Raw genomic sequence first — 14,839 nt, forward strand, 5'->3', positions numbered from 1 at the left:
TGGTTTGTGGTTGTTTTAGGCTGAGATTGATCAGAGTAAGTGGTGGCTCCCTTATCAGCTCTCAACTTCTTACCACTCTCAATGTGCCTACGTACCTTTTATATAGGGATCAAGTCTAACATAGTTTTTAGGGAACAAGAAATCTAATGGGTTTAAACTTCTTATTCCTAGGCCCGGTAAAAACCCATCCAGAATCCATCTTCCGCTAGTTTTAGGAATGTCCAACTATGAGGCCCAACCGCGAAGGCCCAAGGCTCGTCTGTAATCTTAAGACTTCACGGATAATGCATCTCCCTGCGCAAGGATAACACTCCGCTACACCTATCTCCCTTGATTTACGGACGCAGGTATAGCCACGGTTCACCCCAAATGCCGGACGCGTTCATGTCCCCCGAATGAGGATAACCAACCAGATATCAGGACAGGTGATCCCAAGCTCTTGGGTGCAAAGTGCAGGATGACTCCAAGTTCTCCAACGAGGACACCCGTTGAATAAAAGAACATAGTTCCCAAAGCACACACCAATGTTAACCCCACATCCCCAACGAGGACACCCGTTGAATACAGGAGGAGGCCTTCAATCATCAGGCATACCCCTGGAGGCCTTCAAGCTTTTCACGGACATCCCCCTCCTTGACCGTCTCAAGGAGGGAATTCTCCAAAGAGAAAGTGTACCTGCAACAAATACGTTAGTAAAAATAATCATCTATTACTCATTTCCACGCGTGCCTTGTCCTGAGCTCTCCTCATGAGAATGCACTGACCACACATAGGACGCGTCCTAAGACATTGGGCGCGTCCTGATCTGAATGAAACCTGCATCATTCTTCCAACAACTACCTCTCGTAACATTCCATAAAGAAATGATGGGTCCTCGACCTCTAGGCGTGTACTCAAATCTTCTTTACGAAAAGGACCCCATTTACTAAATACTTTCACCATTATGGATGCGTCCACCATGCCTGGGCGCGTTCTACCCTAACCATGTGCTTCCAAGCTTTCCTGTCATAAGACCATCTTTCATAAAACACTCCCTCAATGTTGGGCGCGCCTTGTGTGCCTTGACGCGTCCTCACCTTTTACAATGCAATGCTGAGTTTGACTGTAATTAGTCCGCGTTTGACCCGAGTTATTCTAATACCAAAATTTGGGCATAACAACTACCCCCCAAATTCCATTTGCAGTAGAAAACAAAATTGGAATTTTACTTAGAGATCTCAAGTAAAATTTTGAGTCGCCCCTTCTATTAAACGTCAGGACGCATCCTAGACACTGGACGCGTTCAATTTTATTTTCTTGAAATTGACCGTTGCGTGACAGCTGTTGCATACGTCAGCCATACTCTTTCCTATAAATACCTCACATATATGACCGACATTTCATCATTTTCTCTCAACAACCCCCGCCGCCATTGTCAAACAAAAGCTTTAAATCTAAAAATCCGGCGATTCAACCGGTTCTTCGAGTTTTTACAATCAATAGAACCCCCAAGTCTCAAGGTACGCAAATCCTTTTTCATTTCTTCACTTTATCGATTAAATATCTCACATTAAGTAAGAAACCGTTCGGGTTCTCTTTTTCCACATAACTGTTCTTCCTTTCCTTGTATGTATTTATATGTATATAATCTGTGAAAGTACTATATTTTGCTCCTTTGATCTTGAACTAAGTGTTTTTAGGGTTTAAATGAACTTCTCCCAAATTAATCATAGTCGATTCGGATTCAGTTATATTCTCACCATTGTGGACGTGTCTACCACTCAGGGCACGTCCTACTTATTTTTATCACCATTTTGAGTTCTCAACCAAAGTTGTTTAGACGCACTGTCCACCTAGGACGCGTCACCTTAGTACGTTTCCTTCGATAGAATTTTAGGATGCGTCTTTACGACACCTTCTCTTTTCCCTTGCTTTTACATATTTTCAGTTTTTAACAATGGACGCGTCCTCAAGATCTTCTTCCTTTTTTTTCAGCTGGAGGACGCGTCTTTTTCATCACCTTTCCATCCATTCAAGGTCCTCAACAAACGTCTTGGGATTTATTCCCCACCTTCTACCTCTTTCACACCTGAACTCCCTGAACTCCGTAGGAAGAATTTCTTTCTTGAAGCAGAAACACGTGTCTTCGAATCTCTCAAATCAAAAACCTCAATAATGTTAGATTCCAGTTCTGACTCTATGGATCATGTCCCTATAAGCTCTAGAATGAAAAAGAAAGGATTAAAATGAAAAAGAACTCTAATCCTTCGAGGATTGGACTGATGATGAAATCAACCCTTCTCAACACAAGGTCACCTCGAACGAGGATGCGCCCCCGTCTCCTCCAAATGCATCTCCTGTTGGGGACGCGTCTCCTTTTCAGGACGCGCCCTCCCCTCATAGTGAGGGTGAATTTATAACAGAATTCCTCAGCCCGACAAATATCCCATCTCTCCTCAACAGTCCGTATCTCCATTAGAGCACGGGGAACCAACGACGTAGAACTTGATTTTGACTGGAAGGAACTTGAAGACCTCCCGGAGACAGAGAAGAATGTCTGGAGGAAGAGAGAGAACAAATTATCTTGTGTTGGCATGAAATCCACTGCAACAAATATGGAAATTGGGTGGACCATGAAGTACTATGACATGGAGGGCATCTGGGCGCGTCCTCTCCGAATGATGAGACCTCACATTTTTAACATCGAAAACCTAAGGATCCCCAGGATGGTCCTAACTCCGAAACTTATCTCCTTGGGTGTGGGCGCGCCCCTGCATCCTTTCATTAAGAAAAACTTGAAATGGTATGACGTTTCCCCAATCCAGCTGTCCCCAAATTCCTACAAACTAGCATGGGCCCTATACATCATGTACCATAACTTGGGACTGGGCGCGCCCTCAATGAAAAAATTCAACTATTTCTTAAGCATCAGGAAGTCTATCCCAGGGTACCATTTCTTGGTTGTCAACAAATGGTTAAATAACAAAGGGTTTAATGAAGGTAAAATCAGCCATGAACGAGACTAGAAGGAACCGTTTTTCTACATTTACGATGTGAAGAGAGCTCGTGTGCGCTTCAATCTAGAGCCAAGTAAGAAACACTATCAGGACACATCCTCTTTTACAGAACGCGTCTTATCTTTCATTATTTTTCTCTTTTTTCCTTTTGTAACCCTCGTCTTTCTTCCTTAGATAAAAGAACTTAGAAAGAGCTGACAGGAAGGAAGAAAAAGAGAGCAGAGAAGGTGTTGAAGTATGCTGAAAAGCACTTCAACCTTAAGGATATGATCACGGAGGCCAATCTCAAAAGGATTGGGGCTTTGTCATCAAGGGTTGGTTCCATTTATAAATACCGTGATTTTTACAATGGAAAACCCGTCCTTACTACTTCTGAGAAAGCTAGAGGGCTCAATACAACAAAACTTGTCCAACTGGACATCAGTAGAAAAGTGGATTTAGAGAAAGGTAAGAACCATTAAGGATAGGACGCGTCATACGTCTATGACGCGTCATGCGTATGCTCACCCTTTCTCTTACATGCATAACTTTAACTTAATCTGATTTGTATATATTTCCTACATCCGTGTTTTCACTTTGGGCTCGCCTTAGTATTAGGGCGAGTCTTCTTTTAATATTTGTGACTGATGTTGTTAGTATGTCACTTATACTTTCCTCATAGTTTATGTTATAGTTGATGTGTCCTCTAGTTAGGACGCGTCATAGGGTTAGGATGCGTGGTCGTCGCCTTGTTTGACATATATACATGCATTCTTCATGCCTTTACATGCATTTTACTTGACATGCATTGACAATCTATAAAATTTTTCTCGGCGCGTCTTGCTATCAAGACGCGTCTACATTACTCGGCTAACGTTTTTTCATGTTTATGTCACAGATATGACTTCTCTTCCAAAAATATTTGCTATTGCGGCCACCAAAAAGCTGAGAGCCAGGAAACAAACTCCTATTAAGCCTAATCCAAAGGTTAAAGACCCCATGCCTGCTGTCACTCCTCCCCCTCCACCAAAAATCATTGACACCACAGTGTCAGACATCCCTGATAAGGAGGACGCACCCTTAAAGCATCAGAAGACAGTGCTGGATAAGCAATCCTTTGTTCTCAGATATCTGGGCACGTCCTCGGCTGGCGATTTCACTGAAGATAAAGTTTGAGGCTGGACTTTCAGTACAGTAGAACAAACAGAACAAGTCATGGTGAGAGCCGCAGCCGAGCTCCACTTGCACACTAGGCAAAGTGCCAACATGGCTGCTAGACTCAGGGCGCGTCTTGCTGTCACTAACACTGCTAAAAGCCAGGCTGAAGACAAGATCAAATATTTGGTAAAGAACACTGCTTTGCTCATCCAAGAGAAAGATGCTGAGATCAAGCGGATGCAGGAAGACAGGACGCATCTTGAGGGTCAGAAGGCGCTGCTTGAAGGTAATGTTACCTCTATGGAGAAGGCCATGGAGAGTGTAGTCGCTCTAAATTCTACCATGTAGCTGGAGCTTGACACTCTGAATGATGACAGACTACATGGATGGAAAGAAGAGAATAAATTAGTGTATCAAAATGGTTTTGCTACTGGTTTTGAAGAGTGATGTTCTAGGTTCATAGCCAATGACCCAGAATACACTTTTTCCAAGTTTGATGAAGACACCCAAAAATGGGTAAATGACTTCAGGATCAGGGCTGCAGATTCCATAAAAAAACAAGAGGATCATCCTTGGCTTAGAAGAGGATGACGCGTCCCCGACAACTTCTCCACTTCAAACTCAACCTCCTCCTCCAAACAACCAGGATAAGCCCCAGGACGCGCCTCCTGCTTAGGGCGCGTCTTTTTATTAAAGAACTTTCTGTAGGACCATCTCAGGGGTGCGTGCCCCTTTTTAAGCTTCGCAAGTTATAAACTTATGAATTATTGTTTTCTGGATTTTATTTGCTTGTATTTTCATAAGGCCTTCCCCTTTTTAATTACCTCCATGTGCATCCTTTTTTTTGCTAAATTATGTATATATCAACAGAACAAGAAAGAAACAAAAGGGATTTACCCTATGCTCTATGACAGGCCATAGAGAGACTATCTATAACCAATATAAGGAAAAAGATTGGAGATAGAAAGCAAGCAAAAGAAACCTACTACAAGCTAGTACAATGAATAAAATCTGGTCTTCTATGTAGCACTTTGGAAAGCCAAGCCGAGCTGTTAAGTCTAGCAATAAAATCTTTCTGGATCCCAGTTAGCAGCTTCCTTGGACCAAAAAACCCGAATCATGAGCTCGAGCATTACGCTCACGCCAAATATGATAGCAGAAAATTTGAGCACAACAAAGAGCCATAATGCTCTTAGTTTTATCCGGGAGATCTATCAGATAGGTGATGAAACTGTTCGAGGACTCCCCATGAATGCCAATATCTAACAGTGACATTAGATTGCGTAGAATCCAATTGCTATACGAGCAATTAAGAAAAATATGTGAGTCTGTTTCTCGAGCACAAATACAGAGGAAGCATTGTTGTGATTCCACAAGGCCAAATCTATGGAGACGAGCTAGAGTGTGAAGTCTTCCGTGACAAGAAATCCATTGGTGATGAGCATAGCGATTCACGCGAAGTTTATGCCAAACCCCTGTGTGCCAAGGAACCATCTCAGCTTTAAAATGAATAGAGTCCCAGATATCCCAAGTTTTAGCCTTAGCAGCATCAATACCATTCCATAATAAAAGATCAGGCCCTGCATGCAGAGTTGGAGGTTCAAAGTTTGATAGCCAATGCACCAATATTGGATCTAAGTGATGGCTTCGAGGGTTGGCTCTCGGAGTAACCACTCACCATTACAAATAATAGCATTGAGTTTGTCACAATGGTGTAAACCACATTGAGAAATAATGGGAGAGAAAATAGTAGAAGCTAAGCAAGTATTTGGCCACCAAGGATCGAACCAAAGAGAGATGGACTCACCATTTCCAATTCTGAATGACACAAATTGCATAGCCGAAGGACAGAGTTTTAGAACTTTTCTCCAAATCCAAGAACAATCTGATGGAATTTTAGTAGTCCAAAAGTGCTTGCCTTTGAGCACAGTTTTATTCACCCAGGATGCCCACAGAGTGGTTGAGTTCGTGACTATTTTCAGCAAGTGATGAATGATTTAAGCTTTGTTCCATTCGCACATATTTCTAAAGCAAGACCTCCTTCCTCTCGGGGAAGGCACACAGTTTTCCAGGAAATCTTGGTACCACTTTGTGGTTGATATTACCACGCCATAAAAACTTGGTGAGAAGAGATTGAATATTTGCATGTATGGTTCCTGGTAAAAGAAGTGATTACACCAAAATGCCTGGAGAGCACAAATAACCGATTTAATAAGCAAAGTTCTTCCAGCAAAAGACAGAAGTAACGATGTCCAAGAGCTCAGTCTATTCGTGATTTTGTTTATGAGAGGCATACATTCGTTCACACAAAGCTGGGTAGTTATTAAAGGAACCCCAAGAAACCGAACTGGTAAGCTGCCTCTGGGAATCAACAACGAATCAAACCAAGTAGTGAAGTCACTGCCACAATTGCACAGGTAGCTGTTACTTTTATGGGAACCTTGTAATGTAGTTCATAATGTGCATAACAGATTCTTGAGACCCATGACTGAAAAATAGCACATCATCAGCAAAAAATAAAGGGTTAGACCCATTTCTTTGCAACGCCAGTGGTATCGAAAGCCTGAAGGAACACTGTTAAGAAGCCCAGACAAAACTTGCATGCACAGGGCAAAGATGTAAGGTGAAAAAGGCTCCCCTTGACGAATGCCATTTGTCCCTTTGAAGTACCCATGGATAATGCCATTTAGTTTAACCGAGAACTTAGTTGTACATAAGCAAGCTTTGATCCACTTAATCACAATTTCAGGAAAATGAAAACGGGTCAAGGCAGCCAAAATGAAGTCCCAATTCAAGGAGTCAAAAGCCTTATGAAGATCAATTTTGAGAGCACATTTAGGGGTCCCAGTTTCCCTATCATAACCTCGGAATAATTCTTGAGCTAGCAAAATGTTGTCAGAATTGGATCTTCCTGGGATAAAAGCAGATTGAGCAATATCACTAACTGTAGGCATTATCAATTTGAGTATGGATGCTATAATCTTAGATATACATTTGTACATGACCGTACAAAGTGATATTGGACGAAAATCAGCCATTCTAGTAGGGGAATCAACTTTTGGAATAAGGGAGATGAGAGTGGAGTTCATACCTGAAGGAAGAAACCCAGTGTCAAAGAAAGATTTGATTGAAGCACAAAAATCCGGACCTATAGTGTTCCAAGTTGCTAGAAAAAATTCTACATTGACACCATCTGGGCCAGGAGCCTTGTTTTTCTTCATTTTCTTCAAGGTGTTGAAGATTAAAGCATCATTAACAGCAGCACTAAGAAGGGAAGCTTGAGTCTCCATAATGACCTTACAATCAACAGATTCTAGATCAATGGCAGTGTCGGTAACCTCCGGCCCCAGCAAATTCTTGAAATAATGAACAACTACATTTGCACAAAGCTGTTGGCCATGAACTAAGGTTCCCGAATCATCTTCAAGTACCAAGATTTTTTATGGTTCCAGTTTTCTTTGCATTGTTGATGGAAGAAGGATTTATTGCCATCTCTAAGCCCCATCCATTTTATCCTAGATTTTTGCAAGTATAAAGACTCTTCCTCAGCCAAAGCTAAATTTAAAACATTGATCAGGTCTTTCTCCAAGGAGAGAAGAGATGGATCCTCATTATTGAGCATAGTCACTTGAAGGTCTGCAAGGTTTGCTCGAACAGTTAACACATTAGATGAGACATTACCATGAGCCCTGTTTAGTTGACAAAGCAGCACCTTCGTTTCTTTAAGTTTAGAAGCAAATTTAGCATAGCAGGACCCTGAGCAAATCAAAGACCAAGCTTTATCAACAGTAGCATGAAACCCTGGGACATCAACCATATAATTAAAGAACTGGAATGGTTTACTAATTTTTTGAAGCTGCATAGGTTCTTCAAAAAGAAGAGCTTTGTGATCCATGAGACCTCGAGGTTTGACAAACACATTTCCTTCAGTAAACAGATTAAACCAAACCCCATTTGCAACCATTCTATCCAAACATTTAAACACTGGATTAATGATGCACTTATTTGTCCAAGTGAAGTTGTCCCCCACTGTGCGAACCCTGTCCAAACTACAGCTAGCAAGACAGTCTTTAAAAACTTGCATGCCTGGAGTCCAGTGCTCCCTACCACTAGAAATTTCACCAAGATTGACTACAAAGTTAAAATCACTAAGAAGAAACCACGGAGAGGTGGTAATTACTTTCTTAATCTTGTTCTGTCATACATATGGGCGCGTCTTAAGCGGGGGACGCGTTGCCTTTTAAATCTTGTTGTTATTTCCTTTATTATTACAAGCTAAGCAGATGTCCTGTAAGGGCGCGTCCTCATTTTAGGATGCGTCTTCTTTATGTGTTGATTCCATTCCAGCACTATATACCATAGGGTGCGTCCAGGTGCTTGGACGCATCTTCATTGATCTACCTACTTAGACTCTTATGAATTTCCTGGATGGTATATTTTTTCCCAACATGATAACATGATGTACTTTTGTATTTAGGTAAAGCACAATACAAAAAGGGGCGTGTCCTAGTGTTTTGACGCATCTACCCTTTATTTTTTAAGATAATATTTTCAATATATCAGGCTGGACGCGTCCCGAATATGGACGTGTCTTCTTTTTCAATTTCAGAATAATAAAATTAAGGGAACATTAATTAAAGGAGCATCAACCAAGATAACTCGGGCGCGTCCTTAGACCCAAGACGCGTCCTAATTTTATTTTTACCCGAGTTTTCTTTAGTGTTCCCCTTTATCAATCGTGCTTCTATACTTATAGAACTACTTCTCAGGACGCGTCCTGTGGTTTGGACGCGTCATTGACCAAGCAAATTAACAAGCAAACAACCTTTGGAATTTTTCAAAGTTTTTTATTAATAATGCGCTCTGGTGTCAAAAGTGCACCAGTCCCACGGCTACTATGCTCTGTGGGGAATTTATTCGAAAAAATGAACCTTCAACTAGTTCCAAGGTAAGTAGTACATGCATTACCCCCTAGGCTGGGAGGAATTTTATTACTTCTAGTCTATAATTTGGGCACAGCCCTATATAATGTAAACGTGATATGTAAGGGGCCAAAGCCGCACCTTACTGATAATACTTTCGAAGATGCTCCGCATTCCATGCTCGCGGAACCAGCTTTCCGTCCAAATCTTCAAGGTGATAGGTACCCTTCCATAAAATCGTTTTAATCTTGTATGGTCCTTCCTAGTTAGCTCCAAATACTCCATGTCGGGGATTCTTTGTGTTTGGCATCACCTTCCTGAGTACCAAATATCCCACCTTCAGCAGCTGCCCCTTTACTTTCTTATTGTAATATCTTGCGGCACGTTGTTGATATGCCGCAAGCCTTAACTGGGAGTTTTCCCTTATCTCTTCCAAGAGATCCAAATGAATCCTCTAGTTAACCTCTGCATTTTCCTCCATGTAACGATCTCTACGAAGCGACCCTGAGCCAACCTCCACTGGGATCATAGCTTCATATCTGTAAGTCAACATAAACAGAGTTTCTCCTGTAGTAGACCTTGGAGTAGTTTTGTGGGACCACATCACTTTTGGGAGTTCTTCAGGCCAATTCCCTTTGCGCTCTTCCAGTTTGGTCTTTAGGGTATGCTATATTATTTTATTCACAACCTCTATCTGCCCATTGCTTTGAGGATGATAGACCGCTGCAAACTTCTTCTTAATTTTCAGATCCTCACATAACTGCCACAACTGCTTGCTGTTAAACTGCTTTCCGTTGTCAGAGACAAGTTTTTAAGGAATACCAAACCTGCACACGATAGAGTTGAAGACAAAGTTCTTAATTTTCTTTACGGTGATAGTTGCCAACGGCATAGGTTCTGCCCATTTAGTAAAGTAATCGACTGCGACCACTGCATATTTGACATCTCCTTTAGCCTTAGGTAGTTCTCTAATAAGATCAATGCCCCACATGGCAAATGGCCATGGGCTCACTATAGGCGTCAAGAGCGTCACTGGCATAGACGAGTAATTCGCAAAGCGTTGGCAGCGATCGCAAGCTCTGACGAAATTTGCGAGCTATAGTGAAACTTTCATCGCCAACGAGTTATCCCCGAGTGATTACCATAAATTCCTTCATGTACTTCCCTTAAGATATAATTCCCATCTTCTTTATCAACACATCTGAGCAGTGGTTGATTGAAGCCTCTTTTGTACAAAACTTCCTCGTACACCACATACCTTACAGCCTGGTAGCATAGTCGCCGAGCCTTAAACTTATCCTCAGGAAGTGTCCCTTTGTGAATATAGGCAAGAATGGGCGTCATCCATGTCTCTTTGGGAGCCTCATCTACTTGCATCACTTCTACCTCTGGGATGCTAGGAATTTCCTGGATTTCTAACGGACTAGATCCCAACAACGCAGCCTTCTGCTGGGATCCCATTTTTGCCAGGGCATCTGCGTTGCTATTCTGTTCCTGCGGTATGCATTCCAGCCTAACCTCTTTGAACCTTCCAATCAGGCGATGCGTGCACCTTAAGTATAATTCCGTCTGCGATCCTCGAGCTTGAAACCCCCCATTCACCTGATACACCACCAACTCCGAGTCGCACTTTGCAATTAGGTTCCGCACTCCCATTTCCAAAGCGATCTTCTGGCCATTGATCAATGCCTCATATTCTGCATCATTATTCGTTGCATAAAATTTAAAGTGAATTGCACTCATCAGATGATGGCCTTCTGGGGACACGAGTACTATGCCCGTGCCTGCTCCTCCATTGTTAACCGCCCCATCCACATGCAAGATCCACCAGGGATGTGGAAATTCCTCTAAAGATTTCTCAGTATGAGGGGGATGCAGCATTACCAAAGCCTTATCATCAACCCCAGAATCAAACTCCAACAAGAAATCGACTAAGGCTTATCCTTTAATTGCTGTACGGGGCATGTATTCCAAGTCAAACTGTCCCAACTCCACATCCCATTTCAATATTCTCCCTGATGATTCTGGCTTGTGAAGGACTTGACGCAGCGGGTATGTTGTACGAACTTTAATTCTATGGGCCTAGAAGTATGGCCGTAACTTCCTTGACACAAGGATCAAGGCAAAAACCAGCTTCTCCATGCTTGTGTAGCGAGTTTCAGCATCATGCAATCGCTTGCTCATGTAATACAATGGTGACTGTTGCCCATCCTCTTCTCTTACCAGCACAGTGCTGACTGAATACTCAGAAACTGCAAGGTACAGTATTAGAGATTCTCCATCTAATGGTTTTGACAACATGAGAGGGTTTCCCAGTTGTTCCTCGATCCTCTTAAAAGCCTCCTCACGTTCTGATGTCCATACGAAGTCTTTCCCTGCCAACTTAATTTCCTTAAAGAATTCCTTGCATCTGTCGGACGATTTGGAAATAAATAGATTTAGCGCGATGATCCTCCCAGTTAAGCTTTGCACCTGTTTCACATTGATGGGTGATTTCATATCCAGTAGTGCCTTGATCTTCGCGGGGTTGGCTTCAATTCCCCTATGATTGACAATGAACCCAAGAAACTTTCCCGACTCCACACCGAATGCACACTTTTGTGGATTCAACTTCATGCGAAACCTCCTTAGAATGTTAAACATTTCCATCAAGTGCTCGATATGGTCATTTGCCTCCTTGGATTTTACCAACATATCGTCCACATATACCTCCGTGGTTCTTCCAATCTGGTTTTTGAACATCATGTTCACCAACCGCTGATAGGTCGTGCTAGCATTAATCAATCCAAATGGCATCCCTATGTAGCAATATAACCCTCTATCAGTGATGAAGGATGTATGCTCCTGATGGGGGCCGTATATAGGGATTTGATTGTAACCAGAGTATGCATCCATAAAACTTAGCAAGGCATGACCTACCGTCGCGTCAACCAACTGATCAATTCGTGGGAGCGGAAAAATATCATTTGGGCAAGCCTTATTGAGATCTGTGAAATCTACACACATCCTCCACTTCCCGTTTGGCTTTTTCACAAGCACTGGATTTGCGAGCCACTCGGGGTAAAATGATTTTTTGATCAACCCCACTTCCAACAGTCGGTCTACCTCTTCTTTTAATGTTATCGCCCTTTCCCCGCTCACCAGGCGGCGCTTTTGACGTATGCCCGTGTAATTAGGGAAGATGTTCAACCGATGACACATTACCCCTAAGTCGATTCCCACCATGTCTGAATGACTCCATGCGAAGACATCAAGATTTGTAATAAAAAAACGGGTAAATCTTTCCCTCATTTCATCACTTAGCTAAGATCTCACCTTCAAAACCTTGTTTGGGTCATCCTTGTCGACCGGAACAGATATTGTGTCTTCGGCCGACCCCATTTTCTCGGCAGGCATAGGGATCCTGGGATCCAGATCAAAATCAAAGTCTAGGGGGTCCTCGACCTCCATTCTTGCATCCGAGGGCGCGTCCCCATGTGTGGGAGCATCTACCTCAGGACAAGGCATGGCTTTGTGCAATGCAGGTGTGGAGGGTGTGTCTTCGTTTTGAGGAGCATCAACCTCAATTCTATTTTCACTCTTCAAGGGAGCGTCCTCTTTTTGAGGAGCATCAACCTTCAGCCTATTTTCGAGACTTTGTAAAATCTCACTTCTTCCTTCCAACTTTTCTCTGTTAACCTCTTTTTGCATGATATCTTCTATATAGTTAACCACAACTTCTTCCACACTACGGATCCTCAAAATATTCCTCAACGTCAAAACAGGGGTCTCGGTAGCATGAGTTTCTTCTTCCTCTGGACCTTCCACAAAATAATGGGCATGAACCTCTCCACTAGGTTTTTTCTGAATGTCCTCTGCATCCTCAAATGAAGACCTTTTCCTTTATATCTTCTCCTGCGAAATTCTTTAACAGCCTTGTGATAAGAGTCGCCCGACTCGTATTGCGACCCTCTCAGACTCCCACTCCTTTAGGTATTGGGAATTTTATCATCAAGTGATGTATCGAGGTTATCACCCTGAACGCTCACAACCAAGGTCTACCCACCAACACGTTGTGCGCGGAATCCTGATCCAACACTTTGAATTCTATCATTTGAGTGATAGACAGAGCTTCTTCCCCAAGTATGACAGGAATACAAACCGAACCCATAACTCTCACTACTTCTCCAGTAAAGCCATAGACGTGTGCATCTTACAAATATATGTCGCTATCCGGAAAACCCAATTTTTTGTATGTGCTATAATACAGGATGTTAACAGAACTCCCATTGTCCAAGAAAACTCGATGCACGTTCATTACCCCAATAAGCATAGTAATCACCAGCGCATCATTATGGGGATGATGCACCCAACTTGACTCTATTTCCCTGAATGTAATATCAGCAGATTCCTCTTTAAATATTTTTAGAGGTCTATCTTCCAAGCTATGAATGTTGGTGAGTGGCGGGTGTCGTGCCTTTCTTGCATTTCTTTCCAACGCTCGATTGTTATCGCCAACAAATGGATGTCCTCTGAAGATCACTCGAATACTTCCAGCCCTTTGGAACTTAACCTCTGCCATTTTTTCAACATCCTCCGTCGGTGTGGATGCCTTTCATCTTTTCCCTTATCGTCATTTCCTCTGCGTCGCTTCACCTTATCAATCCACTCACCCAAATATCCGGCCTTGATCAATTCTTCAATTTCATCTTTTATGTGACAACACTCGTGGGTGTCATGGCCGGTAGACTCATGGTAGTCATAATATTTTTTCTTGTCTCTACTCTGCCATGAGGTCAGACAGTCTGGTTTCTTGAAAATTCCCCTGTCCTTATTCACCTCGAAGATATGATCAATGAATGCTGCCAACAGAGTGTAATTGCTTATCCTCCTTTCATAGTTCGACGGTGGACTCCATTCTCTCTATGTGTTCATGACATTCACCCTATTAGGGCTTCGGGCACTCCACCGATAATCTGGACTCACATTGGCCAGCGTGGTAACCGGTGGCGTATACTTCACCGCAACCTGAAACTGAGTTAGAAATAAAGTTTTCTTCTGTTCCCAGGGTGTAATCACCCTTGGACCAAGTTTTTGGAACCATTGTTGAGCACCTTCTCTGAAGGTGGCCGCCAGAAGATGACATCGCGCCAAGTCAAGCACCTGATACACATCCATCTAAATGTTGAAATGCCCCAATAACTCTACGGGGTCGGAGTTCCCATGAAAATGTAAGTCATTAGTTGTGTTCCTGTATCCTGCAGGCAGCCGCGCTTCCCTCACAACAGCAGCAAAAGGGGAAGGAGCTTGCGCAGTCGCTGTTACCCTACCTCCTTCAAGATGGTTGAGCAACCTCTTAAGATCGTTTACGTTAAACGTCCCTACTCCAGGGATGGTTTGAACGTTGAGCTGTTGGGGTTGCTCCGTAACTTATTGTTGTTCTCCTTGGTTACCCCCAGGTGTACCGGTGGATCTTTCCGCCCTGAGGCTGCGGCTGTGGTATGTTGCCATCTTGATTTTGAACATTCCCTCACGCACGAGGTTCCTCCTGACCATGTCTCAATATCTCATCATTGTTTTGTAACCTTTCATGAATTCGCACGCCGTCCCAGTTATGAGGACGCGTCCTGGATCCATTGCCTGTAGCACAGTGGGAAGCTACCGGAACAACGTTAGGGGCTTCTTCAGTGGAGGGTGTGCCATCTCTCCTTCCATTGTATGGCGCCCTCCCATGTTGGTATCACATCCTTCCTCATCCATTAATTTGATAGCCTCGGCCATAATTCCCAAACCTTCCTCGCGGAG

The 14,839-nt window shown here is 42.9% G+C and overlaps 1 protein-coding gene across 1 annotated transcript; it reads right to left on the reverse strand.

Moving 5' to 3' along the window:
* Nucleotides 1-5,219: 5,219 nt before the first annotated feature.
* LOC141680108 (uncharacterized) lies at nt 5,220-9,340 on the reverse strand. Its single transcript, XM_074486420.1, has 4 exons — nt 9,211-9,340; nt 7,623-8,264; nt 6,664-7,506; nt 5,220-5,713 (listed from the first exon to the last, which is right to left on the reverse strand). The coding sequence occupies exons 1-4, from the start codon at nt 9,338-9,340 to the stop codon at nt 5,220-5,222; spliced, it is 2,109 nt and encodes a 702-aa protein (XP_074342521.1).
* Nucleotides 9,341-14,839: the final 5,499 nt, after the last annotated feature.

Source organism: Apium graveolens, chromosome 8 (genome assembly GCF_009905375.1).
Source record: "Apium graveolens cultivar Ventura chromosome 8, ASM990537v1, whole genome shotgun sequence".
Taxonomy (NCBI): domain Eukaryota; kingdom Viridiplantae; phylum Streptophyta; class Magnoliopsida; order Apiales; family Apiaceae; genus Apium; species Apium graveolens.